Source organism: Larimichthys crocea, unplaced genomic scaffold (genome assembly GCF_000972845.2).
Source record: "Larimichthys crocea isolate SSNF unplaced genomic scaffold, L_crocea_2.0 scaffold148, whole genome shotgun sequence".
In the NCBI taxonomy this organism is placed as follows: Eukaryota; Metazoa; Chordata; class Actinopteri; family Sciaenidae; genus Larimichthys; species Larimichthys crocea.
In genome coordinates this window covers 409659-436306 of record NW_020852030.1, presented here as the reverse complement: position 1 = coordinate 436306, position 26648 = coordinate 409659, and the positions used below count along the sequence as shown (strand labels likewise).

General features: G+C 48.3%; 5 protein-coding genes across 9 annotated transcripts in view; 2 read left to right on the top strand and 3 right to left on the bottom strand.

The window, feature by feature from the left end:
• LOC104937406 (leucine-rich repeat neuronal protein 1) overlaps positions 1-1372 on the bottom strand; it is a 14633-nt gene extending 13261 nt beyond the window's left edge. The window contains 1 exon segment of the mRNA XM_027275543.1: positions 1197-1372. Coding sequence (XP_027131344.1) covers positions 1197-1372 — 176 coding nt within the window.
• Positions 1373-6183: 4811 nt separating this feature from the next.
• On the bottom strand, positions 6184-15917 carry elk1 (ETS transcription factor ELK1). 3 transcript variants are annotated; one of them, XM_027275627.1, is made up of 11 exons: positions 15528-15917; positions 11249-11457; positions 10867-11049; positions 10607-10780; positions 10267-10413; positions 8610-9008; positions 8377-8524; positions 8127-8281; positions 7952-8035; positions 7105-7206; positions 6184-6494 (listed from the first exon to the last, which is right to left on the bottom strand). In XM_027275627.1, the coding sequence occupies exons 2-11, from the start codon at positions 11453-11455 to the stop codon at positions 6396-6398; spliced, it is 1698 nt and encodes a 565-aa protein (XP_027131428.1). In that variant the 5' UTR covers positions 11456-11457; positions 15528-15917; the 3' UTR covers positions 6184-6395. The 3 variants fall into 3 exon arrangements, with proteins under 3 accessions (XP_027131428.1, XP_027131426.1, XP_027131429.1); XM_027275625.1 differs by lacking the exon at positions 15528-15917 and adding an exon at positions 14609-14781; XM_027275628.1 differs by lacking the exon at positions 15528-15917 and adding an exon at positions 14609-14781 and having other exon boundaries at positions 8640-9008.
• LOC113744739 (uncharacterized) lies at positions 11464-14587 on the top strand. Of its 2 annotated transcripts, XM_027275637.1 has the most exons (3): positions 11464-12195; positions 12244-12277; positions 12366-14587. In XM_027275637.1, the coding sequence occupies exon 3, from the start codon at positions 13372-13374 to the stop codon at positions 14350-14352; it is 981 nt and encodes a 326-aa protein (XP_027131438.1). In that variant the 5' UTR covers positions 11464-12195; positions 12244-12277; positions 12366-13371; the 3' UTR covers positions 14353-14587. The 2 variants fall into 2 exon arrangements, with proteins under 2 accessions (XP_027131438.1, XP_027131437.1); XM_027275636.1 differs by lacking the exon at positions 12244-12277 and having other exon boundaries at positions 12171-12195; positions 12298-14587.
• An 885-nt stretch (positions 15918-16802) lies between the features above and the next one.
• On the bottom strand, positions 16803-18947 carry uxt (ubiquitously-expressed, prefoldin-like chaperone). Its single transcript, XM_010753623.3, has 6 exons — positions 18681-18947; positions 18421-18502; positions 18153-18220; positions 17902-18009; positions 17762-17825; positions 16803-17674 (listed from the first exon to the last, which is right to left on the bottom strand). Exons 1-6 carry the CDS (start codon positions 18776-18778, stop codon positions 17612-17614), a joined length of 483 nt encoding a protein of 160 aa, XP_010751925.1. The 5' UTR covers positions 18779-18947; the 3' UTR covers positions 16803-17611.
• Positions 18948-19084: 137 nt separating this feature from the next.
• cdk20 (cyclin dependent kinase 20) lies at positions 19085-24654 on the top strand. 2 transcript variants are annotated; one of them, XM_027275630.1, is made up of 11 exons: positions 19085-19540; positions 19870-19983; positions 20065-20253; positions 20391-20512; positions 20638-20700; positions 20831-20954; positions 21040-21195; positions 22524-22848; positions 22957-23087; positions 23783-23905; positions 24418-24654. In XM_027275630.1, exons 1-11 carry the CDS (start codon positions 19466-19468, stop codon positions 24613-24615), a joined length of 1620 nt encoding a protein of 539 aa, XP_027131431.1. In that variant the 5' UTR covers positions 19085-19465; the 3' UTR covers positions 24616-24654. The 2 variants fall into 2 exon arrangements, 1 of the variants encoding a protein (XP_027131431.1); XR_003461788.1 differs by lacking the exons at positions 22957-23087; positions 23783-23905; positions 24418-24654 and adding an exon at positions 21510-21989 and having other exon boundaries at positions 19115-19540; positions 22524-22634.
• The last annotated feature ends 1994 nt before the right edge of the window (positions 24655-26648 follow it).

Below are 26648 nucleotides of genomic sequence, written 5' to 3'. Positions count from 1 at the left end.
GATAGATGTTCAGACGTTCAGACGTTGATTCAGATGTTCAGCATGTTCACGACTGTTCAGAGCAGTGTTCAGCTGTTCAGATTATTGTTCAGATGTTCAGACGTGTTACAGATGTTCAGCCGTGTTCAGATGTCCAGAATTGTTCAGAGTCGCTTCCAGACGTGTTAGGATGTTCAGAGTTCAGACGTTCAGACGTGTTCAGATGTTCAGAACATTTCAGATGTTATGTTCAGACGTTCAGAGTGTTCAGATTCAACAGTGTTCAGATGTTCAGAGTTCATGTTCACGACGTTTCAGAGTCATGTTCATCGTTCAGAGTGTTCAGTGTCGACATTTCAATGAGACTTCGATGTCAGCTTCAGGACTTGTTCGAGAGATGTTCAGATGTTCAGATTTCGCGTGTTCTGTTAGATGTCAGGTTCAGAGTCAGGACGCAGTGTCAGCGAGTTCAGATGTTACCTGTTCAGACTGTTCAGACTGTTCATTGATGTTAGTTTCAGATGTTCCGACGGTTCAGACTGTGTTCAGGATGTTCAGACATGTTCCCGATTGGTTCAAGAATAGTTCAGACGTGTTCCAGCATATTTCAGGATGTCAGACGTGTTCATATGTTCAGATGGGAACGTCTGAACATCTGAACATCTGAACACGTCTGAACATCTGAACACGTCTGAACATCTGAACATCTGAACACGTCTGAACATCTGAACACGTCTGAACACGTCTGAACATCTGAACACGTCTGAACATCTGAACATGTTCAAAAGCACGGGTCCAGGTTCAGGTTCAGGTCCAGGTCCAGGTCCAGGTTCAGGTTCAGGTCCAGGAGTTTTTACAACCAGAGTTAGCTGTCTTTATGCTAAGCTAAGCGGGCCTGTCCCTTTAAAAGCTGCAGGTCAGTGATGATGTCATCACGTGAGCTTTGATTTGTTGTAAATAAATATTGACTGATCAATGACGTCATCGATAGACCTTAATGTTTCGTCCTCACATTCCGCGTGCGCTCTGACGTCACGTCGTGACGTCACGTCTCACGGTTGAATTTATATAGATGAAGATGATGGTGCGTTCTGGGACAGTCGTATTTATCAGATTCAACCACATTAAACCTCATAGCAGTGAGACCTGAACCTCAGAACCGGACCAGCACCGCACGGTCCGGAGCTGGACCGGAGGACAGACGCCCGTGTTCTCACCTTGCTCCTCCGCCTGCAGCTCCTCCTGCTCCGCCGCTCCGAGCCCTGAGAAACCTGCAGTCCGGTAGAGTCCGGTAGAGTCCGGCAGAGTCAGGCGGAGTCTGGTAGAGTTCGGTAGAAGCGGGACAATCTCCGGTGGGTTGATCCAGTTGAGGCCGAGCTGATGTCTGAAGCATCCCTCCCTGCTCCGTCTGCCAGCTCCGCGGCAGCTGACTCTGGATCAGCCAATCAGCTTTATAGGCCACTGGATGACGGACCAATCAGAGCACGGATGCTGTACAGAGGCGAACGAGGGGGGGGGAGGGGGGCTGTGACATGACGTAATGCCCCCCCCCCCCCATGTCCTTTGTGAGAACTTTAATGACTCAACAGCAACAATAACAGATACAATTACAATAATTAAACATGATGACATCAGCGCGATGACGTCACAGTGATGATAGACAACATAATAAAAATACAAAGAACAAACTAAACAATAAAATATCCTGGTATTTAAAGTTACATTCTAAATAATTTAATTTGTACAAACAAAGAAATGAAACCTGAGATTTATTAACATGAATTATTAAATATCAGTTATTACTGAAACAAACTGATCGATCAGTGTGATGTCACGTTACAGACGGGACGTCTCCATGACAACAAGAGAAGAAGATGAGTCAGCTAATGACGTCATCATTGATGTCACTGATCCAGTAAATCTGAGTTGTTACTGTGCACACACACACACACACACACACACACACACACACACACAGCAGGTGTGACATTTACCTGAGAACACTTTGATGACCAATGGGGGAGGGGCTGTCATGAAGGAGAGCGGCCATTTGTTTTTGTAGTTTTTTCAAATCAAATCAATGATGAAATATTTGATGAGTTTTAAATGTTCCAGTAAAACAACAAATTGTTTTAATCGACACAGAGAAAGGAAACACAAACACACCTTCACGTGTTCCTGATGAAAACTTTAGAACTGGTCTCAGAAGTTCTGAATCATGTTGTTCTTCTATGGTTCCTGATGATCAGTGACCTCGGATGGCAGCGTGAAGAACTACAAGTCCAAAGATCCTGTGTACGATTATTTTACACAGAATGAAACATGACACCAACAGTCTGTCTCACACTTCCTGTTGATGTTTGTCAACAGATGACAAATCAGGTGTGTGGTCACCATGACGACAGCTCTGCAGGCTGTCATTGATCAGACATCAGGTGATCACGGATCAGTCTGCAGATTCTGAAAACAACGGAGACTACGTCCAGGTTTTAGACAGTCTGCGGGGACGTCACGGAGACTACGTCCAGGTTTTAGACAGTCTGCGGGGACGTCACAGAGACTACGTCCAGGTTTTAGACAGTCTGCGGAGACTCTGTGTGTGTGTGTGTGCGTGCGCGCGCGCGTGCGTGCGTGTGTGTGTGAGTAAACACCAACAGGAACACACGTGTTGATAAAAATAGTTTTAATGTCTCCAGTCATCGACACGTGGAACATGTAGAACTCTGTCTCAGAAAAATAAAAGCAGGCCCCGCCCCTTTACATCAATAAACTCCTCAGCCAATCACAGGTGAGGAGGGGCGGGGCCATGCTGGCTCTGACGGCGAGGACAGGCCACATAAACAGCACGTCAGTAAACATGTCAGAATATATTCATATGTTCAGATTATAGATGTTATGTACAGAAATTCACGATACAAAAACATGTTTACATTTCAAGGTCAACGAGCTTCCTGTCTGATGACATCACGCTGCAAAGCATCATGGGACACGTGATGTTCAAATATAAACATGGAGGACGAGGTCAGACATGGCAGGTGTGTTAGCGACCCTCAGTCTGCTCATTGGACAGTCACTGCAGGGGGTGTGGCCTCATGGCCATGTTTGTGACAAAGGAAGTAAAGAACCACTGCTCAGACTAATACAGCTGCTGCTAGGCTGGGCTAACAGAGCTAACCATGGTGCTACCTATGGAGCTAACTATGGAGCTAACAGAGCTAACATGTAGCTAACATGTAACTAAGCTAACATGTAGCTAACAGAGCTAACATGTAGCTAACAGAGCAGCTAACATGTAGCTAACAGAGCTAACATGTAGCTAACATGTAACTAACATGTAGCCAACATGTAGCTAACAGAGCTAACATGTAGCTAACATGTAGCTAACATGTAGCTAACAGAGCTAACTGAGCTAACATGTAGCTAACAGAGCTAACATGTAGCTAACAGAGCTAACATGTAGCTAACATCAGAACTGAACCTTTCATTTTGTTTTGATTAGTTTTACTTATTACTAGATAAACTTTACTCATTGTGACTTTGTTTACTTTTTACTTCTGTCCACAAACTTTTGTCCACGTGAAGACGAACAGAGCTGCGTCGCAGGATGCGTTGCTGTAAGAATCATCCAATCAGAGCTTCAGATGTTGAAGCTTTGTGACATCACATCCGTCTCCATGGCGACAGCAGCGGTCAGACAGGAAGCTCCGACAAACAGATTCATCGACATCATCGCGGAGCAGTTAAACATGTGACCAAAGCGGGAGCCAATGAGAGCTCTGCGGGTGAAAAATGACGTGCAAGTTTCATTGCCATGACGACGACCACCTGTCGCTACGACGTCACTAAAGATTCGTCAGACTCCAGAACATCAGCTGGTAATTAAGTCCTGGAAAACCTTGAAACTTTGAACAAAGTGCTTAAAAAGTCCTTGAAGCTCAAATCAGGTCATTTTAATTAAATCTCGTCACGACTGATCAACAATTAGAGCCAAGTCTGACCCGGTCCGTCTTAGACCGGGTTCTGGTCTCGGTGACATCATCATGTTCTCATTAGCATATTGGTGAGGTCATGAAGTGTCATCGATCGGCCGTCAGTGATTCGTCAACCAGACAACTTTAATTCATTTTTAATGAGCTCTGATTGGTCGAGTGAATCATGACATCATGACTCTCTGTCAGTCTTGATTACCCATGATTCCACCCGGCACATCATTTTTTACAGTGTGGTTCAGCAGACGTGGCGTCTGGACATTACCCAGAATGCAACGCGGTTACAGGTCGATATAAAAACATTCTTCATGTTCTGCTGGTGAGAGAAACGTTAAACATGTCGACTAAAAATGGCTTCTTCTTCTTCCTCGGGCGAGCCGGGAACAAACGATGCTGCAGCTCTGATTGGTTAAGGCTTTGTCGCTCCGTAAAAACACGTCGTCGGGTAGAAAAATAGAGTCATGCTGTGAAGAACAGTCCAACACGATGGCTTAGTGCTGCGTTTACAGGCACCACTGAGGCTGGGAAATCACAGCGCAGGAGCCGAGCTGAGGCCGAGCACGCCGTCTCTGATTGGACGAAAAAAGAATTTAAAACTTCAACACGAACCAACGTCAGCTTCACTCAGCTCCTGGTGTGTGTGTGTGTGTGTGTGTGTGTGTGCGTGTGTGTGTAAACGTGTGTGTGTGTGTGTAAACCTGTGTGTGTGTGTGTGTGTGTGTGTGTGTGTAAACGTGTGTGTGTGTGTGTGTGTGTGTAAACGTGTGTGTGTGTGTGCGTGTGTGTGTAAACGTGTGTGTGTCAGCAGCCTCGGTGCCACACACAGAAGCATAGAAATACGTCAACAGCGTCATCACGAGGAGCTTTCGGCTCCGCAGCAACAATAACAGCAACAACAGCAACAACCTGCAGGTCGGCAACAGTCGGGGGGGAGGGGGTTACCGTGGCAACCACAGAGCTCAGCTAGCATCAGAAAGAGCAACAACAACGACATCAACAACAGTCTGTAAGAAGCAGAGAGTCCATCCAGAGTCTGGACGCTTCAGTAAAGTATCAAAATCAATCTGCAGCTTCTGATTCACGCCACGTCGCCACGAGCTTCAGAGACGAACGACGAACACTGAAGCTCAGCTGCTGTTTTTCTTATTTACAGAAATAAATGAAGATTTTGAGCATTCGTGATAAAGTCACTCCTGACGTCGTTCACCTTCTTAAAGGGCCGGCGTCTCACTGACGGAGTGTGTTCACCCGTTGTCACGTCAGTACAGCAGCCCAGAAGGCTCAAAACAAACGCAGACAAAGAACCGTTCACATTTTTCCTGCATGCTTCAACTGAGATTGAGAGGTGAGGGGTTTTCAGTCGGTTGTAATCTGAAACTTAACTACTAGATGACGATGACTATAAGAGACGTCTGCCAGTCAATTGGACTTCTACAGACTCACCTCAGCGGAGGGAACAGTTAATGAACGTGGCGTCTCGTCTGAGAAGTCTGCTCAGTCGCCACGCTAACCGAAGCCAGTCTCAGATTCAAGACGAGCGTTTCCATGGAAACTTGTGGCGCCATGGCTGCAGATGAAACGCGGTGAATCCGAGGCTTCAGGAACAAAACGCAGAAAAACAATCAGCAAACGTCGGAATGAGCGCTGACGTTAAAACGATCGTCTGAAGGAATGTGACTAAAATATACAAGAGATGAAGAACGTGGCATCATCATCATCATCGCAAGCCCTCCTCTGTGATTGGTCACTTCAGTCCAATGACAGGCCATGCATAAGGAGAAAGGAGGCGGCCAATCAGAGCAAAGCAAAAATCCAGCAGGCAAAGTTTATAAAATGTTCATCTGGGAGTGAAAATCAAGCGCACCCAGGACAGTCTGGAGCCACAACGACAGCAGAACCAGAACCAGTCAGATATTCAAGAATCTGCTGAAATAAATAAGCACTCATTAAAAAAAACAGACAAGAAAACAGAAAACGAGCTCATGAATATTAACGAGGCTCAGGTAAAAAAAAAGTCTTTCCGAGCCGAGCTCGATTCGTCCATCGATCATAAATCCAGTACAAGCTGTGAGCCGGGTCCAGTTAGTCTGATCTCAGAACAGTCCAACACAAAAACAGAAATCCACCTCATGTCTGCAGAGAAGCGTTTGTTTTCTCCACCCCCTCATCGTAGTGTTCGAGCACTCAAAGAAATGAGGGGCGGGGTTAAAGGAGGAAGAGGCGGAGCTCCACGTCTTAAAACATTCAAACATCTGTCTGCTGAGTGAGGAGTCTCCGGCTGTTCAAAGGTCCATAAACCATCAAACCTTCCGGCCGGGCCACCAGGCCCAAGGTCTGCCTGGTTCCTGGTCCGAGTCTGTTCCGACTCTCCAGGAGGCGTGGCGAGTTCTGTGCCCAGTGAGGAGCTGTGCGAGGCGGGCAGGGAGCTCAGGGCTTCTGGGGTCCGGGGGAGAGAACCACAGGGGTGGACAGGCCGTCCACGCTCAGAGCCGGGATGTGGATCTGATTACTGCCGTTAGAGGGAAACTGAAGGGGACACACAGAGACACGATGATGTCATCAGGGTACTGCATCAACACAGGTACACACCTCATGTACTTTTACTGCAGTATCTTTATTTAATGTCACTTCATCCTTCCAGGTTTAGTCCAGCGGGTCGCGTCAGTGGTGTTGTTGTCGGTCATGTTGTGTTGTGTCGTGTTCATGATTTGAACTGATCTGGTATCAGTGAACAGATGGAGACTCTGTGAGAGACCTGGACCAGGTACAGCCCAGTGTGTGTGTGTGTGTGTGTGTGTGTGTGTGTGTCACTGCAGTACACATTCAGGCGTGTAATAAACTTTGTCTGAACACAGATCAGATTATTTATGATGTTAAATCTACACACATCTACACCCTGAAGTCTTATTTTGGCGGGTCACAGTCACTTTGATTTATGTTTGTGTTTTCACTGACTTCCACTTCCTGCAGATGTTTCACAATAAAAGCCTTCACAATAACTTCCTCTTTTGTCAGGCAATGTTTGTTTATATTCCATGTACGGTCTTGATAACGTATCAATGTAACACAGACAGACAGCTGTTCACACTGTGAGACATCAGCGTGTTGTCTGTCGTCACCACAGCAACACGTTTACCTGGAAGGAGAGTTTGGCCGGAGAGCGAGGAGCAATTGGACTGAGCGTGCTCCAGAAGTGAATCGTCGAGGGAAGAGGACTCGGAGTCAACAGGACCGGAGTCTGGATGGACAGAACAGAACCATCAGAATCACACAGAGAAGCAGGTGTGCAGACAGGTGTGCAGACAGACAGGTAGCTGTGCAGACAGGTGTGCAGACAGCCAGACAGACAGACAGGTGTGGAGACAGACAGACAGACAGACAGGTGTGCAGACAGACAGACAGACAGACAGACAGACAGGTGTGCAGACAGACAAGTGTGCAGACAGACAGACAGGTGTGCAGACAGACAGACAGACAGACGTGCAGACAGACAGACAGGCAGGTGTGCAGACAGACAGGCAGGTGTGCAGACAGACGTGCAGACAGACAGACAGACAGGTGTGCAGGCAGACAGACAGACAGACAGACAGACAGGTGTGCAGACAGACAGGTGTGCAGGCAGACAGACAGGTGTGCAGACAGACAGACAGACAGACGTGCAGACAGACAGACAGGCAGGTGTGCAGACAGACAGGCAGGTGTGCAGACAGACGTGCAGACAGACAGACAGACAGGTGTGCAGGCAGACAGACAGACAGACAGACAGACAGACAGACAGACAGGTGTGCAGACAGACAGGTGTGCAGGCAGACAGACAGGTGTGCAGGCAGACAGACAGGTGTGCAGACAGACAGACAGGCAGGTGTGCAGACAGACAGACAGACAGACAGGTGTGCAGACAGACAGACAGACAGACAGACAGGTGTGCAGACAGACACACAGACAGACAGACGTGCAGACAGACAGACAGGCAGGGTGTGTACCAGGGCGTGGGAGGTGATGACGGTCGGGGTTAGGGTGTTGGTCGCTGATCCAGGAGCCAGCAGACTGTTAACAGCTGCATTGACCTGCAGAGGAAACAGGAAGTGATGTCATCACCTGTTATTGATTATTGAGCACTGACATGTGAGGTCAGAGGTCAGAGGTCAGAGGTCAGACCTTATCCAGGGACAGGCCGGGCGGGAGGGAGGGCGATGACGGCAGCTCCAGTCCTCGAGGCTTCTTTGGTTTGGGGGGAGCAGAGTCTGACGAGGAGGAGGAGGTGACCGGGGAGGTCACTGCTGAGGAGGAGACCACAGGAGGGACGGAGAGACCTGAGGACACACAGACACCTGAGACCAGAACCAGAACCTGAACATTAAGTAGAGCAAGCGATGGAGAAGGTCCATAAACAGTCATTTCCTGTTACCTGTGGGCGTGTCCTCGCCCTGGCTCTCCGCCCCGCTCTCCCCTGCAGGCTGACCTCCGACCCCAGCCTCCATGCAGGGAGGGGGCGGGCTCTCCACAATGGTCAGGGAGGACTCTGCTTCCACCGACCCGCAGATCAGCTGAGGGACCTAGAAGGAGAGATGTCACGAGTCATCAGTCAGAACCACGACTCAGCAGTAAGCAGGACTCAGCAGAGAGCAGGACACCGCTCACCTCCTCCACCTGTTTCTCCTCCATGCTCACCATCTCCAGCAGCTCCTTCTCTGACGGCAGGCTCTCCTCCTTGATGATGATGGGGGGAGGAGGGGGGCGGCTGGGGGGAGGAGCCACAGCGGGGGGAGCGGCCGTCATGGCCGCCTGCTGCTGCTGGGGAGGAGGAGGAGGGGGGTTGATGATGACGAAGACGGGCGGGGGGGGAGTTGGGTGAGGAGCGGCGTGAGAGTGGGGGGGGAAGCAGTCGTCCTGCTGAGGCCCCTGAGGGCCCATCGACATATGGGGGGGAGGGACGGGACTCACCGCCCCTCCCATGGGACCCAAAGGGATGAGAGGGGTGAGGGAGGACGGGTCTCCCACACTGGTGAGGTAAATGTGAGGAGGCTCGCCAGGAGGATTCTGGGGAAAAAAGAGACACAAGGACATTTAACACGGGTCAAGTTCAGACCGCTGCCGGGCCGAGGACACGCAACAAAGCTCTTCATCTTCAAATGACAACCAAAGTTCATCAAGAAAGGAGCGACAAAGTCAAAACAGTCAGATACAGTCGGTAACAGTCAGCTACAGTCGGTAACAATCGTAACAGTCAACTACAGTCAGTAACAGTCAACTACAGTCAGTAACAATCGTAACAGTCAATTACAGTCAGTAACAGTCAACTACAGTCAGTAACAGTCAGCTACAGTCGGTAACAATCGTAACAGTCAACTACAGTCAGTAACAGTCAACTACAGTCAGTAACAATCGTAACAGTAAACTACAGTCAGTAACAGTCAGCTACAGTCGGTAACAATCGTAACAGTCAACTACAGTCAGTAACAGTCAGCTACAGTCAGTAACAATCGTAACAGTCAATTACAGTCAGTAACAGTCAACTACAGTCAGTAACAGTCAGCTACAGTCGGTAACAATCGTAACAGTCAACTACAGTCAGTAACAGTCAGTAACAATCGTAACAGTCAATTACAGTCAGTAACAGTCAACTACAGTCGGTAACAATCGTAACAGTCAACTACAGTCGGTAACAATCTTAACAGTCAACTACAGGCAGCTAGAGTCAGCTACAGTCGGTACCAATCGTAACAGTCAACTACAGTCTGTAACAGTCAGCTACAGTCGGTAACAGTCAACTACAGTCGGTAACAATCGTAACAGTCAACTACAGGCAGTAACAATCGTAACAGTCAACTACAGTCGGTAACAGTCAACTACAGTCGGTAACAGTCAGCTACAGTGGGTAACAGTCAGCTACAGTCTGTAACAGTCAACTACAGTCGGTAACAGTCAGCTACAGTAGGTAAGTCAGCTACAGTAGGTAACAGTCAGTAACAGTCAGCTACAGTAGGTAACAGTCAGTAACAGTCATCTACAGTCAGTAACAATAAGCTACAGTCGGTAACAATCAGCTACAGTAGGTAACAATCAGCTACAGTAGGTAACAGTCAGCTACAGTCAGCTACAGTCAGTAACAATAAGCTACAGTCGGTAACAATAAGCTACAGTCGGTAACAATAAGCTACAGTCGGTCATCATCATGATTATATGAATTAAATGTGAATTATTGGTTATTTTTATGATAAATAGAGAAAACACATTAATTTTATTGATTATATTTATATACAAAGTGATGGAGCAGGGGGCAGGGCCTCATACTGACCTGTGATTGGCTGGTGGTGTTGGCTGGTATCTGTGGGCTGAGAGCCGGAGTCGGACAGGGAGACGCTTGAGTGACAATCACCTGCAGAGCAGGGTCAACAGCGCCACCTACTGACGGAGAGGACTTAGACTCTGACAGGACACAGACCTGAGGAAGAGGAAGATCATATCACATCAGGATAGAGGAGTCATTAAACTGCATGTGTGGTTCCCACCGTGAAGCATGGAGGTGCTAAACATTGTTTAGACGTGTTATAAATGTTGTACAAACGTTCAGCATGTTTAAACATTTCTGTCCTGTAGGTGGCGTCAGGGGAAAGGTCGGGGTCTCTTTCTCTCACCTCTCTGGGCATGCGATCGACCTTGGGGGCGGGGTCTTGTTGGAGCAGCAGCTCTGTCTTGATTGGCCGTGGGTTGGGTGAAGCCTGCAGTGATTGGATGGTGAAGGTGGAGTAGAGGCCAGACTTCATGTAGTCGTTACGGGAGCTCTTCTGAGAGCTGCTGGGCGACGAGCGCTGGGGATCAATACAGACACCAATCAATCAGTACAGACGCCAATCAACCCACAGATTAAACATCATAGTCATGTGACTGTGTGTACCTGTGGTAAGCCCTTTGACGGACAGTTTGAGGTCAGGCCCCCGAGGCCTTTTGATTGGCTGTTTGGGTCACCGTCCCTCCGCTGGGCCTCGTCTCCATTGCGGACTCCCTCAGGTACGGATGGGTCGGGCTGACTGACGAATTTGTAGACAAACTTCTGCCCGCTCACCTTCTTGATGATGTTCTGAACCAGGTGAGGCGAGGGGGCGCAATCCAAGTACAAACAGCAGTATTAACAGCAGTTGCATGAGCAGTAGAACTTCATTGTAGTACTATACTATATACTAATTACAGTAGCTCAGCTTGTTGTAGTTCATGTTGTGTATTCTTTGTAGTATCAGTAGTAGTGTGTCGTACCTTGTGGTAGTAATACTGTGCAGTACCTTGTCATAGTAGTATCGCAGTGCTCGGCTCAGCTTGTCGTAGTTCATATTGTGCTTGTTCTTGCGGAGCCCCCACAGTCGGGCGACTTCCTCAGCGTCCAGCAGCTTGAACTCTCCATCCTCACCTGTCCAGGAGATCAGGTGATGCTGCCGCTGGTCCTCTAGCAGGTGGAGCAGGAACTGCCACAGCGTGATGGAGGGGTCCATGGCTGGGGGGCAGAGCAGGTATTAAAAAATCAAACCGACCCCAAACTTTATTTTACAAACACAGCTGTAACACAACACCACCGAGGTACACAGACAGACAGACAGACAGACAGGCAGACAGGCAGACAGGCAGGCAGACAGGCAGGCAGGCAGACAGGCAGACAGGCAGGCTGTATTAGAGAGCAGCAGCTCGACTGATTACACCGACACAGACTTTATGTAAATGAGCTTCATTATCATTGGCTGACCTGTTACACAACTAACCTATCACACACCCTGGAAACCATCGCCATGGTGAGAGACCTTTCATCAATGGTAACCAAGGGAGAGGGACGGCGGGCGAGTGAGGAATGAACACAGAGAAAGAGAGAGAGCTGCTGCCCTGCTCAAAGGCACTTCAGACACTCACTGATGTCGAGCGTTCATTAAACACTGAAACAGCTTCATGTCTGTGATCTGTCTCAGCTTCAGCCTGTCCATCTTTGTTGTCTACAGTTACCATGGCTACAGCTGCAACCATGGTTACGTCACTATGTCCTTCCAGCTCATTCAGCATTAGCATAGCTAGCTGATCAGTCAGAAGCTAAAACGTCAGAACATTGTTGATGTTTGACAGTCGACAAAGACAATGAAACATGATGATTCAACAAATCACAGCAGACAGCTGAAGGAACACACAGGTCCACGCACACAGGTCCAGGTCCACGCACACAGGTCCAGGTCCACGCACACAAGCCCAGGTCCACGCACACAGGTCCATGCACACAGGTCCATGCACACAAGTCCAGGTCCACGCACACAAGCCCAGGTCCATGCACACAGGTCCAGGTCCATGCACACAGGTCCATGCACACAAGCCCAGGTCCATGCACACAGGTCCATGCACACAAGCCCAGGTCCATGCACACAGGTCCATGCACACAAGTCCAGGTCCATCCACACAGGCCCATCCTGTGAGGCTTCATCCAGGTCAGATCAGCTCCTGATCAGCTGATTGGTTTCAGCTCATCAGCTGATGATACACACTCAATGACAAAGCGTCGACCGCCTCGCACAGCTGGCGGCTTCACCTTGTCTTTAAAGTGACTGATGTGAGATCAGCTTTATGTTGTTGGTGGAGAAACACCATCCTAGCACCGAGCTGACGGAGAGAGAGGCTGAAGAACAAACCACGAGAAGAAGAGCGTTACATGGCCACTTCCTGTTCCACTGTGGCTTCTACTTCCTGTCAGTGTGTCAGCCAATCAACACAAACGTCAACAGAGACGGACTCCAACACACTGAAACACACACAATAAAACTACACAACAATACTACTGTTACTGTGTATAGTACTGTACTGTCAGCAGTAACAGTACTGCAGTACTTACATTTCCTTTTATCAGGAAGGACACTTCGACATGCAGAGGAGGAGCCGGGGATCGAACCCCCGATCACCGGTCAGCGGACAACCCGCTCTAGACAGCCAGCCCACTACTGTAGTAACAGTAGTGCTTCATCATCATGTCACATCTCACAAACACTAACGGATCAGAGTGCGTCAGTGTTGCCATGACAACATGTGAGTATTACATCACTGACTTCCACCTGTCGCCATGATAACAGTCGACATCACGTAACGAGGAACCTGAAACCTCCAATCACAGACCAGACTTTACTGTACTCTACTGTGTCTTTACTGTACTCTACTGTGTCTTTACTGCACTCTACTGTGTCTTTACTCTACGTGTCTTTACTGCACTCTACTGTGTCTTCACTGCACTCTACTGTGTCTTTACTGCACTCTACGTGTCTTTACTGCACTCTACGTGTCTTTACTGCACTCTACTGTGTGTCTTTACTGTACTCTACTGTGTGTCTTTACTGTACTCTACTGTGTCTTTACTGCATTCTACTGTGTCTTTACTGCACTCTACATGTCTTTACTGCACTCTGCTGCGTCTTTACTGCACTCTGCGTATCTTTACTGCACTCTGCGTATCTTTACTGCACTCTACTGCGTCTTTACTGCACTCTGCTGCGTCTTTACTGCACTCTGCTGCGTCTTTACTGCATTCTGCTGCGTGTCTTTACTGCACTCTGCTGCGTCTTTACTGCACTCTACGTGTCTTTATTGCATTCTACTGTGTCTTTACTGCACTCTACGTGTCTCTACTGCACTCTACGTGTCTTTACTGCACTCTACGTGTCTTTACTGCACTCTACTGCGTCTTTACTGCACTCTGCTGCGTCTTTACTGCACTCTGCTGTGTCTTTACTGCACTCTGCTGCGTCTTTACTGCATTCTACTGCGTGTCTTTACTGCACTCTACGTGTCTTTACTGCACTCTACGTGTCTTTACTGCACTCTACATGTCTTTATTGCACTCTACTGCGTCTTTACTGCACTCTACTGCGTCTTTACTGCACTCTACTTCGTCTTTACTGCATTCTACTGCGTGTCTTTACTGCACTCTGCTGCGTCTTTACTGCACTCTACTGCGTCTTTACTGCACTCTGCTGCGTCTTTACTGCATTCTACTGCGTGTCTTTACTGCACTCTACTGCGTCTTTACTGCACTCTACGTGTCTTTACTGCACTCTACGTGTCTTTACTGCACTCTACTGCGTCTTTATTGCACTCTACTGCGTCTTTATTGCACTCTACTGCGTCTTTACCGCACTCTACTGCGTCTTTACCGCACTCTACTGCGTCTTTACTGCACTCTACTGCGTGTCTTTACTGCACTCTACTGCGTGTCTTTACTGCACTCTACTGCGTGTCTTTACTGCATTCTACTGCGTGTCTTTACTGCACTCTACTGCGTCTTTATTGCACTCTACTGCGTCTTTACTGCACTCTACGTGTCTTTACTGCACTCTACGTGTCTTTACTGCACTCTACGTGTCTTTACTGAGGAGGGAAAACACACCTGCATTCTCACATTCACCTGGTTCAGTACAGACCTGTCCTCAGGCTGCAGGTCTGTACACGCTGCAGCAAACAAAGACCATCCAACCAGCATCACAATACACCTGAACACACACACAGAGCTGCAGGCTGCTGCAGGCACACACCTGTTGCAACGCTGCTGCTGCTTCCCTCCAAACTGCATAGACACACACACACACACACACACACACACACACACACACACAGCAGCAGCGTCTCACCATTTATCAGCGGGTTTGACTCCATCTTCACGTTATTGTTGGTCTTGTCTCTGCAGCGGGATCACACCTCCTCCATGCTGCTGTGTTGTTGTGGTTGTCTGTGTGTGTGTGTCTGTGTGTGTCTCTGTCTGTCTGTGTGTGTGTGTCTGTCTGTCTGTCTGTGTGTGTGTGTGTCTCTGTCTGTCTGTGTGTGTGTCTGTCTGTGTGTGTGTGTGTGTGTCTGTCTCTGTCTGTCTGTCTGTCTGTGTGTGTGTGTCTGTCTGTGTGTGTGTGTCTGTCTGTGTGTGTGTGTGTGTCTGTCTGTGTGTGTGTCTGTCTGGGTCTGTGTGTGTGTGTGTGTCTGTCTGTGTGTGTGTGTCTGTCTGTCTGGGTCTGTCTGTGTGTGTGTGTCTGTCAGAGTCGGTCAGTCTCGGTGTTCAGCAGCTTGTTGTCGTTGTGTAACATCTCGGAGCTGCCTCCGGGCTTCCGTCGCTCCATGCTAACAAACCAGTGACCGACAAAGCTACAGTTAGCTCAGCCCGAACAAGTCCATTTAAAGTTCCGACACAGCAACTGACGACTCAGCGCCAATTACTGAGCTAATTACTGAGCCAATTACTGAGCCAATTACTGAGCCAATTACTGAGCTAATTACTGAGCTAATTACTGAGCTAATGTTGGCTCAGCTGTTCACTGAGTCTGCGCGGTGACTTGATGCTACATCCTGTCAGGCTAACTGATGCTAACTGATGCTAAGGCTGCCAGGCTAACCACTTTTTGGCGGTAAATGCTGGCAGTCGGTTCCGGTTCCGACCCGGTGCCGGTGCCGGTGTTTCCTCAAAGTTTCTCCGGTTCACCGTTAGCTGAGGTGTTAGCCCAGCGCGCTAATCAGCTAGCCTGCTGTGACAACAGAACTCCGGCCACGATCCGCGCAGCTCACCGGAACCCGTCCGGACTCCTCCGACACGGACCGGCAGCGGTCAGTAGTCCCGGTCCGGGTGTCTGTGTGCGGGCAGCGGACCGAAGCGTCCGCGCGGAAACGTTCATCACTTGTTTTCTTCTTCACTTTCTTCCGGTACGCCTCCACACACCTGTCAGCTCACCGGACACGGCGACGACCACACTTCCGGTGATGGATTTCAAAATAAAACTTCAGCAGCCTCATTAGAGCTAAAGCAGAAAATAAAAACATTTACCACAAACAGAAAGATTCAGACATCAACAATCAACCAATGCTTTTTAATACTGACTGAAGGCATTGTTTGGTTGGTGTGGCTCCACATGGGGGAACCAGGACCAGGATCAGGACTAGAACCAGGACCAGGACCGGGACTAGAACTGGTGAGGATGTGATGTGTGCCCACCTGCAGGTTATTAGCTCCGGTCACCTGCTGCTGACCTCGGGTCACCTGCTGCTGACCTCAGGTCACCTGCTGCTGACCTCAGGTCACCTGACCTCAGGTCACCTGCTGCTGACCTCAGGTCACCTGCTGCTGACCTCAGGTCACCTGACCTGAGGTCACCTGCTGCTGACCTCAGGTCACCTGCTGCTGACCTCAGAATCTTCATGTTTGAACAGGAACAACAATCGTCCTCATGACATCACTGAAGCTGAATAAAGTGCAGTACATTATTTTTATTTATTTTATTTTTTTAAAGATTTGTTTTGGCCTTTTAAGCTTTATTGTACAGACACAGACAGAGAGACACACAGACACACACAGAGACAGACAGACAGACACAGAGACACACACAGAGACAGACAGACACAGACACAGAGACACACACAGAGACAGACAGACACACACAGACACACACAAGAGACAGACAGACACACACAGACAGACAGACAGACAGACAGACAGACACAGACAGACACACAGACAGACAGACACAGACAGACACACAGAGACAGACAGACAGACAGACAGACAGACAGACACAGAGACACACACAGAGACAGACAGACACACACAGACACACACAGAGACAGACAGACACACACAGACAGACAGACAGACAGGCAGACAGACACACACACAGACAGACACACACACAGACAGGCAGACAGACACACACAGACAGACAGACAGGCAGACAGACTGAGCCTTGGAACACGGCGGCTGCTCTCAGCTGAGCAGAACATTATTAATTAACGATGATGTGTCATCAGAACATATAAACAACCTTCAGAAAACACATTCACAACATCAAAGAGAACAGTCAGTCACTTCCTGTGACTTTATTTTGAAGGGTTACAGACACTTCCTTTCAGTGAAGTCAGACACTTGCTAAGCTAGGCTAACAGTTTCCCCCTGCTTCCAGTCTCTGTGCTAAGCTAAGCTAACACAAACACATTTTATGAACCAATCAGAACACAGATAGACCCAGACGTTCACAGGTGAGTCAGATTAGCACTTCCTGTTAGCACTGTTCTCGTGATGTTCAGACTCACATGTTTTATTTTGAAACTGTGTTTTATTTTGAAACTGAAGAAAAGTTTAAATCGTGAAGAGTCTGTTTCTCTGATTTATGACGACGGGTTCAAGGACTGCACGACGGGTTCAAGGACTGAACGACGGGTTCAAGGACTGAACGACGGGTTCAAGGACTGAACGGCGGGTTCAAGGACTGAACGACGAGTTCAAGGACTGAACGGCGGGTTCAAGGACTGAACGGCGGGTTCAAGGACTGAACGACGGGTTCAAGGACTGAACGACGAGTTCAAGGACTGAACGACGAGTTCAAGGACTGAACGACGAGTTCAAGGACTGAACGACGAGTTCAAGGACTGAACGACGAGTTCAAGGACTGAACGACGAGTTCAAGGACTGAACGACGGGTTCAAGGACTGAACGACGAGTTCAAGGACTGAACGACGAGTTCAAGGACTGAACGACGAGTTCAAGGACTGAACGACGAGTTCAAGGACTGAACGACGAGTTCAAGGACTGAACGACGAGTTCAAGGACTGGACGATCTCCGGAGGTCAGTGACGTCTCGTCCTCGCCTCGTCCATCACGTCTAGTAAACTTCTCTTCTTCTGCTCTCTGGGAGGTCTGACAGTCCCTGCAGCTCCCGCAGACCCTGAAGAAGAAGAAGAAGAATATTGATCATTAATACTCGGGTAAATAATCGATCAGTCTGACGTAGCCGGATCCTCGGGCGACTCACCTCCAGCACCATGCGGATGTTGGCTTTGATCTTGGACGAGTCTTTGGTCAGCTGATCTGTGAAGCTGAAGCACAGCGTTAGCACGGTTAGCATCTCACACTTCCTGTCCTGTGATGTACTTCCTGTCATGATGAACTCACGCTGTGAGCTGATTGGTCTTCTTGTCGATGAATCGCAGAGCTTCCTCATGCGTCATCTCCACAAAGAAGCCGTAACCGACGGCAACAAAGATCCTGGACGAGTCCTCGCTGACAGACAGGAAGAGAGGGGGCGGGGTTACAGCAGGAAGTCCTTTAAAGGGCGTTCAGTTTACACTTATCAGATTTTATTTTGAAAGGTTCTGTTTGTTACATCCTGACTGACTGAAGGAAGTTATTGATCAGCTGCTTACACTTCAGCCTGGACGTAGAAGTTACAGCCGAGATCAACGTCTGTCTTCAGCTGCTGAGAGCCAGAGTCCTACACACGCGCACGCACACACGCACACACGCACACGGAAGTGACATCACTAACACTAATATGGTGTTTATACTGAACATGTTACATCATGGTTCAGGTCCAACAGTCAGTTTGTGTCATGAAGGTTTCTCAGTGTGTGTACAGGTGTGTGTGTACAGGTGTGTGTGTACAGGTGTGTGTGTGTACAGGTGTGTGTGTACCTGCAGACTCTGGATGGTGTTCTTCAGCTGCAGGTACTGAGAGATCTTCTCATAAACTGAATCTCTCTGCTCCAAAAGTCTCCTGACAAACACAAACACACATTCATCAGTAAATGTGTTCGTTGTGTGTGTGTGTACAGTGTGTACAGGTGTGTGCGTGTGTGTGTGTGTACAGGTGTGTACAGGTGTGTGTGTTTTCAGTGTGTTCAGTGTGTACAGGTGTGTGTGTGTGTGTGTACAGGTGTGTGTGTGTGTCTCACTGCAGGTCTCTCCTCATGACGTCACTGATGAACTTTTCATACTGCAGAATCTTCTCCTCCACGTTAGCATTAGCATTAGCTTCATCAGGTGAAGACATTGTTCCGTTTCCTGTTTAAATCTCAACTTCCGGCCGTGTCTGTCTGTCTGTGTGTGTGTGTCGGGTTCGGTGTCGGTACCGCGGATGGTTCGGTGTCGTTATCTGTCCGTTAACATGCTAACGCCTCATGTAAACGCCGAAGCTCCGAACCGGATGTGAACGCACGGTGAACAAGCGCTTCCGCCTTTCAAAATAAAAGCAGGAGTCTATAAAGGAAGCGCCGGAAATGACGTAGTGTTATAGAATAGATGTATATACTTATATTGATCATATTTTATAATTATATTCATGTACGTCACTGTGACTCATCTCGTGACGTCACTGTAAACAAACATGGCGGACCACTGGCGGCTCTTTAATGTTTCCTGAGCGTTAAACAAACGTTTGTTTAACGTTTCCTGAGCGTTAAACAAACGTTTGTTTAACGTTTCATCTGCGTTTGTTTTGGCGCCAAACAGACTAAACGAGCGGATGTGACGTGTTAGCTCGAGCGGAGCTAGCTTAGCTTAGCGTTTAGCCTGTGCGTTACCATGGCAACGTTAGCACACAGCGAGCTAGCCGTTAGCTCGGTTCGAGTTTCAGACATGGACGAACTGTTCGGTTCGTTAGAGTCACTGCAGAGAACACACGTCACAGTTTAACACTAACTCATCCAGAACCGAGCCGAGCCGAGCCGAGGGCAGACACATGGAGCAGTACAGCATCCTGGGCCGGGTCGGAGAAGGAGCTCACGGCATCGTGTTCAAGGCCAAACACATCGAGGTGAGGACTGTTCAAACGTCAGCGCGGCTGTCAATCAATCAATGAACCAGAGTCATCGATCCGAATCTGCGACCCGTTCAACGCTGGTTCAGAAGAAACGTTGATGTAACGTTTCCTGAACGTTGATGTAACGTTTCCTGAACGTTGATGTAACGTTGCCTGAATGTTGCCTAAACGTTGATGTAACGTTGACTGAACGTTGATGTAATGTTGCCTGAACGTTGACTGAACGTTGATGTAACGTTGCCTGAACGTTGCCTGAATGATGATATAATGTTGCCTGAACGTTGCTGTAACGTTGACTGCGTTGCCTGGACGTTGTGGTCCAGACCGGGGAGACGGTGGCTCTGAAGAAGGTCGCTTTGAGGCGTCTGGAGGACGGCATCCCGAACCAGGCTCTGAGGGAGATCAAGGCCCTGCAGGAGATCGAGGACAACCAGCACGTGAGTACCAGAGGTCAGAGGTGAGAGGTCAGTGAGGTCACACATCAGTGAGATCATTCTCAGTCTCCTCTTGCTCCTCAGGTGGTCAAGCTGAAGGACGTGTTTCCTCATGGGACGGGTTTCGTCCTCGTCTTTGACTTCATGCTGTCTGACCTCTCTGAGGTCATCAGAAACTCTGAGCGACCTTTGACCCCGGCTCAGGTCAAAGGTTACATGATGATGCTGTTAAAGGGCGTGGCCTTCCTGCACCACAACAACATCATGCACCGCGTGAGTTTCCCACTCTCTGGCCCTGTAGAGGCAAACAGGAAGTGGGGGAGGATTTCAGAATAAAAGCTCTGGTGTCTGTGTGTGTGTGTGTGTGTGTGTGTGTGTGTGTGTGTGTGTGTGTGTGTGTGTGTGTGCAGGACCTGAAGCCGGCAAACCTCCTCATCAGCTCGTCAGGTCACCTGAAGATTGCAGACTTCGGTTTGGCAAGATTGTTTAGTGAGCAGGAAGAGAGACTGTACAGCCACCAGGTGGCCACCAGGTGATGCCATCACCACAGACTAAAACCTGGACGTGGTCTCTGTGACACGTCGGACTCTTTGCAGCATTTCACGTCATTACTGTGTGTGTGTGTGTGTGTGTGTGTGTGTGTGTGTGTGTTTTCAGGTGGTACCGAGCTCCTGAGCTGTTGTACGGAGCCCGAAAGTACGACGAGGGAGTCGACCTGTGGTGAGAACAAACTACTCTAAGTACTCCTACTGCTGAAATACTCAGTTACTTTGAGCTACATCTGTCCTCTGAGCATCAGTCCTAAGTGTGTGTGTGTGTGTGTGTGTGTGTGTGTGTGTGTGTGTTGCAGGGCGGTGGGTTGTATCTTCGGGGAGCTCTTGAACTCGTCTCCTCTGTTTCCTGGAGAAAACGACATCGAACAGTTGTGCTGCGTCCTCAGAGTGCTGGGTACACCAACACAGGACAGCTGGCCGGTAACACGCACACACTGTAACACGTGATGTAATTGGTGGAGCCTGCGATGATGTCAGACCTGTGACCTCACCCTGTTCCCTCCAGGAGATCGTTGAACTGCCAGATTACAATAAAATCACCTTTAAGGAGAATCCAGCGATCCCATTGGAGGAGATCGTCCCTGACACGTCTCCTCAGGCCGTCGACCTGCTCTACAAGTTCCTGGTTTATCCGTCCAAACAGCGCTGCTCCGCCAGACAGGTAGGAAACAGGAAGTGACATCAGGTCTGTGCAGGTCAGAGGGGTGGAGTCCCTCAAGAGGTCTCTGATCTCCACTCATACCAGACTCAAGGTTACTGGTTAGTTGGTTGACTGACTGGTTGGTTGGTTGGTTGGTTGGTTGACTGACTGTTTGGTTGGTTGGTTGGTTGGTTGGTTGGTTGGTTGACTGGTTGGTTGGTTGACTGGTTGGTTGACTGGTTGGTTGACTGGTTGGTTAGTTGGTTGGTTGACTGGTTGGTTGGTTGGTTGGTTGATTGATCCATGTATTGATGGGGTCTTCCCATCCTTTGCAGGCTCTCGTCCATCCATACTTCTTCTCCTCTCCACTTCCTGCTCACCACTCAGAGCTGCCCATTCCTCAGAGGGGGGGCCGACCCCCTCGCCAGCGCCTGCAGGCCCCGCCCACTGACTTCTCATTAGACCTGCCCCTTCAGAGAAGCGTGGTAGACCCCGAACTGCTGCAGGGACACGCCTCCTGCCTCTGAGCGACCATGTGACTCTGATCTGACACAAAGCTTCCTGTCTTTTTCAGTTTCCTGTTAGTTTAATGAAACAATGAATATTAATGAGGTGATGATTTTTAATTATATTATGAATATTAATGAGATGATGATAAAACACACAGATCACAATAAACAAAACAACATGAACAAAGCCTGAGTTTGTTTCATTCATCCTTTACCTCTGAGTCGTCGCCATCTTGTTTTTGTTGGAGCCAGGAGTGACCATATTTGGTGTTTCTGCTTCCTGTCTAAAGTGAATCACCTGAACAGGTGAGTGTGAATATTTTTGTTGTATTAATGATGTTAGAATAATTCTGTCTATAAAATAACAAACGTTTATTAAATCCGCTGATTAATGAAGATTCAGTAAAACAAAAGTTTTTTTAAAGAGGAGGAGAAACAGGAAGTGGAAGGTGACTCAAACTGTCACCTCCCACTTCCTGTGTCTCCTCCTCATCTGTCAGTCAGCTCAGTCAGTCAGTCGCTGTGTTGATGAGCAGCTCGTCAGTTCTGTGAGTCGACTTCATTTGAAACTTTATTTCATTTCTTTGAAGAACGTTTTTTTAACTTTGATGTAACGTTCTTCAAATGTTCCTCTGACAGCCTCAGGTACAGTGAATCATGTGATCAGCTCATTAATATTCAGTTATAGATGATCAATCAGCATTGAAGGGTTGCCATCAGTGTTCAGACGTGTCGTCGACTCGTCGTTTGTTTTTAACAAGCTCACTTTAAAGTTTTCTCTGATGACCGTACTTCCTGTTTATGTTATGTGACATCACATTCTTCTTCTGTTTGTTGCAGGTTAGCCCCGCCTCTTCACGCACCTTCATCCAATCAACAAACATGTCCCATGAGGCCGAGCGGCTGACCGCTGCCACTCGTCAGCTCATCAACTCCTGTCACTGGTCGGACGACTCTGGCTGTCAATCACTGAGCTCTTCAAATGTCCTGCCCACTCCTTCCTCGTCCTTATATAGTGATCCTGCGCTGACCCCGCCCCCCGCCCTCTTCCTGTCCTCAACACCTGGATGGAGCAGTTACTATGGCAACATTTACCCCTCCACATCGACCTCCTCTGATTGGGTGCTACCTGGCAGTCAGACATGGGGGTGGGGCAATGTACAAGGTGAGAGGTCTACCTGTCTGTCTGTCTACCTGTCTGTCTGTCTGTCTACCTGTCTGTCTGCCCGTGTGCTCTGTCAGAGTGTGTTTCATGTTTTGTGTGTTTGTTCAGAGCGTCAGTGTGTGAGCTGTGGGACGAGCAGCGCCCCCCTGTGGAGGAGAGACACTGCAGGGGATTACCTGTGTAACACCTGCAGTCAGAGAAGCACCAACAGACCCCTGCTGAGACCCAAGAGGAGAGCTGTGAGACAACAACACACAGCAACACAACGACACATAGCAACACACAACAACACACAGCAACACAACAACAACACACAACGACACACAGCAACACAACAACAACACACAACAACACAACGACACATAGCAACACACAGCAACACAACGACACACAGCAACACAACAACAACACACAACAACACAACGACACATAGCAACACACAGCAACAAACAACAACACACAACGACACACAGCAACAACACACAGCAACAAACGACACACAGCAACAACACACAGCAACAAACAACAACACACAACAACACACAGCAACAACACACAGCAACACAACGACACATAGCAACACACAACAACACACAACAACAACACACAGCAACAAACAACAACACACAACGACACACAGCAACAACACACAGCAACAAACAACAACACACAACGACACACAGCAACAACACAACAACAACACAACAACACACAGCAACAAACAACAACACACAGCAACACAACAACACACAACAACACACAGCAACACAACAACACACAGCAACACACAGCAACACAACAACACACAACAACACACAGCAACACAGCAACACACAGCAACACAGCAACACATTATTGTGTTCACTAAGCTAATGTGTGTCTGTGTGTGTGTGTGTGTGTGTGTGTGTGTGTGTGTGTGTGGTTGTTGTTTCAGGTCATTAGTCAAAGGAAAGAAAAGTGTGTGAACTGTTTCACCACCACGACGACGCTGTGGAGGAGGAACGCTGCCGGAGAACCTGTGTGCAACGCCTGTGGACTGTACTACAAACTACACCAGGTACTACAACTGTACTACAAACTACACCAGGTACTACAACTGTACTACAAACTACACCAGGTACTACGACTGTACTACAAACTACACCGGGTACTACGACTGTACGACAAACTACACCAGGTACTACGACTGTACTACAAACTACACCAGGTACTACGACTGTACTACAAACTACACCGGGTACTACGACTGTACTACAAGCTACACCGGGTACTACGACTGTACTACAAGCTACACCGGGTACTACGACTGTACTACAAACTACACCGGGTACTACGACTGTACTACAAACTACACCGGGTACTACGACTGTACTTCAAGCTACACCGGGTACTACGACTGTAGTACAAGCTACACCGGGTACTACGACTGCACTACAAACTACACCGGGTACTACGACTGTACTAGAAACTACACAGGGTAATACAACTGTACTACAAACTAGGTTGGTGTAAGTACTGTAGTACTGCTGGTACTTCAGGTGCTTTCAGGTGTCCTGTTGTGTGTTTCAGGTCAACCGGCCATTGGCGATGAAGAAAGACAGAATCCAAACCAGGAACCGTAAAGTGTCCAATAAGAACAAGTGGAGCCAGAAATCCAACCAATCAGAGACTCAGCTGTCCAGACTGGCCCCGCCCACTGAGGCGACTACGTTTGAGTCGTTCAGTCAGCTGTCGTCCTCATCACGTTTTAAAGATTCGAATCAGTGATCAGCTGTTTGACATTTCTAAAATGTAATAAAAAGTGTTCCTTCATTAAAACACGTTTCAGCTCATTTGTTTGTTTTTAAAAAGTCATCTCCAGATTTTACGAAGAATCTGATCGAATGTTCAACAGAATCTGATTTGATCATTTTGAATTTAAAGTTTGAAACATGTTAAGTTACCCATCATGCCGTGTGCTCTCTGTCTGTTCACCTGTGAGCTGAAAACAGGTCGGACGGTTCCTCTCCTCTTTAGGAGGACGTGAGGTCCATGATGTGGACCCATCAGACCAAAGGACAGTTCTACACTTCACCTCAGTCCACCTTAAATGAGCTCAGTCCACCTTAAATGAGCTCAGTCCACTTTAAATGAGCTTAAACAAGCTCTTGGGTACGATTGACTGTTCAAAACATGACAAGGTGATGTGAAGGAGAGGAGATGAGGACAGATGTGAAGGAGAGGAGATGAGGAGTTAGGAGTCGACTGCTCTCACTCTACGTCATGAAGCGACGGTGAATGTTGTTGACGTGATCTGTGGTAAAACTACAAAGTCCAGAAGATGGACTACAAAACGCTCCTCTGAGATCCTTCCTGGATCCTCCCCGCGCTCTGACCGTGTTGTTTGCTGCAGGAAATGTCAAACTGTGACGTCATCATCAGTCAGAGTGTCAGTAATAATGAATATTGTCCAGCTGTCACAGAAGCAGATGAAGTGTTTGTTAGCTGCTATGCTCGCTCACCCTCCTGTCCACTCACACACAAACATATTAGCAAGTTATGGCAAAGATCTCTGAGGAACCAGCAACGGGAACTTCATGAGGATCTGCAGGACGCTGGATGGCACAGTTCCAAACAGTTTGGACTCTGTGAACGCAGAGAACACAGGCAACAACACAGCAGGTCTCCTCCTTTCCTTTCCTAAAGGAGGCTCATGTGTCCTCTGCTGAAGGAGGTGATGAAGGAAGCTCTGAAGCTCCTCTCCTTCACAGGAAGATGCTCTTATCATGGTGGACATGTTGACACACTCAGACCGGACCCTCAGTCTGGTTTGACCATCGTCCTCCTGCTGCTGATACTGAGTAATAAAGTCTGAGCATCTTGAAACATGTCAGCATGAAACTTTATAGTTTTTATTTTGATTCATCCAAACTGAAGCTGACAGGAAATGAACTACAAACCAAAAGAAGCAGCTAAAAGAGGCTAAAAAGCTCATCAGGGAGTGTTCAACATGAGGCCTTCAGCCTGCAGGAGGGTACCCCCCACACCAACCCCACCACCACCACCCACCACCACCTCAGAGCGTCCTCCAGGCTGCCTGCTGGAGGCCGATGTTGCAACCCAGGAGGCCTTTGGTTTTCCGGACTCATACAGAGAGGAAAAGGGAGCTGAGCAGAGGGTGGTTGGTGGTCTGAGGCCGGCCAGGCCAGCTCTGCCTCTCTTTACCACTGTCTCTCTCTCTGAGACGTCCGGGCGCTGCTGGATGACACGAGCAGATTAGCAACCACAACACACACACACACACACACACACACACACACACACACACACACACACACTGTAAATGGCTGGTACAGGTTTACATCATGTTGATATCATGTTGAGACGTTAAACAGATTATGAAGCAACAGACCAGCGAGCTCCTCCAGACCAACACCACACAGAGCAGAGGGAAGATCACGTGACTCCATCAGGGTCAGGACAGTGACAGTATCACACATGAAGTTACTTATTATGTTAAACTACAAACACATTTTATGGGACATTTTTAGGACAACATTTAAAAAATAAAGTGATTTTATTTTGGAGGAGGCGTCGCTCCAGAACTGATGATGTTGTTTTTGTTGGGAGACAAATGTGTGATGATGCTGAGCATCTGTGTGTCTGTCACAGGTTCCACTGCTACTGTAATCATTTTATCAGTCATTGTAATTCATTGTCATTTTATCAGTCATTGTAATTCATTGTCATTTTATCAGTCATTGTAATTCATTGTCATTTTATCAGTCATTGTAATTCATTGTCATTTTATCATTCATTGT

What these genes read in the sequence shown, in the direction of transcription:
- LOC113744739 (XM_027275637.1), top strand. Translation starts at nt 13,372, where the DNA reads ATGTCTTTACTGCACTCTGCTGCGTCTTTACTGCACTCTGCGTATCTT.
- elk1 (XM_027275625.1), bottom strand. Translation starts at nt 14,633, where the DNA reads ATGGAGTCAAACCCGCTGATAAATG. An exon ending in CGTCAAAGGGCTTACCACAG is followed by an intron (nt 10,781 to 10,866) that starts GTACACACAGTC and finishes ATTGATCCCCAG; the next exon opens with CGCTCGTCGCCCAGCAGCTC. An exon ending in CGGCCAAACTCTCCTTCCAG is followed by an intron (nt 6,495 to 7,104) that starts GTAAACGTGTTG and finishes TGTCCCCTTCAG; the next exon opens with TTTCCCTCTAACGGCAGTAA.
- uxt (XM_010753623.3), bottom strand. Translation starts at nt 18,778, where the DNA reads ATGTCTTCACCTGATGAAGCTAATGCTAATGCTAACGTGGAGGAGAAG. An exon ending in GTCATGAGGAGAGACCTGCA is followed by an intron (nt 18,503 to 18,680) that starts GTGAGACACACA and finishes TGTGTTTGTCAG; the next exon opens with GAGACTTTTGGAGCAGAGAG. An exon ending in TTCTACGTCCAGGCTGAAGT is followed by an intron (nt 18,010 to 18,152) that starts GTAAGCAGCTGA and finishes CCTGTCTGTCAG; the next exon opens with CGAGGACTCGTCCAGGATCT.
- cdk20 (XM_027275630.1), top strand. Translation starts at nt 19,466, where the DNA reads ATGGAGCAGTACAGCATCCTGGGCCGGGTCGGAGAAGGAGCTCACGGC. An exon ending in TCAAGGCCAAACACATCGAG is followed by an intron (nt 19,541 to 19,869) that starts GTGAGGACTGTT and finishes GTTGTGGTCCAG; the next exon opens with ACCGGGGAGACGGTGGCTCT. An exon ending in TGAGACCCAAGAGGAGAGCT is followed by an intron (nt 23,088 to 23,782) that starts GTGAGACAACAA and finishes TTGTTGTTTCAG; the next exon opens with GTCATTAGTCAAAGGAAAGA.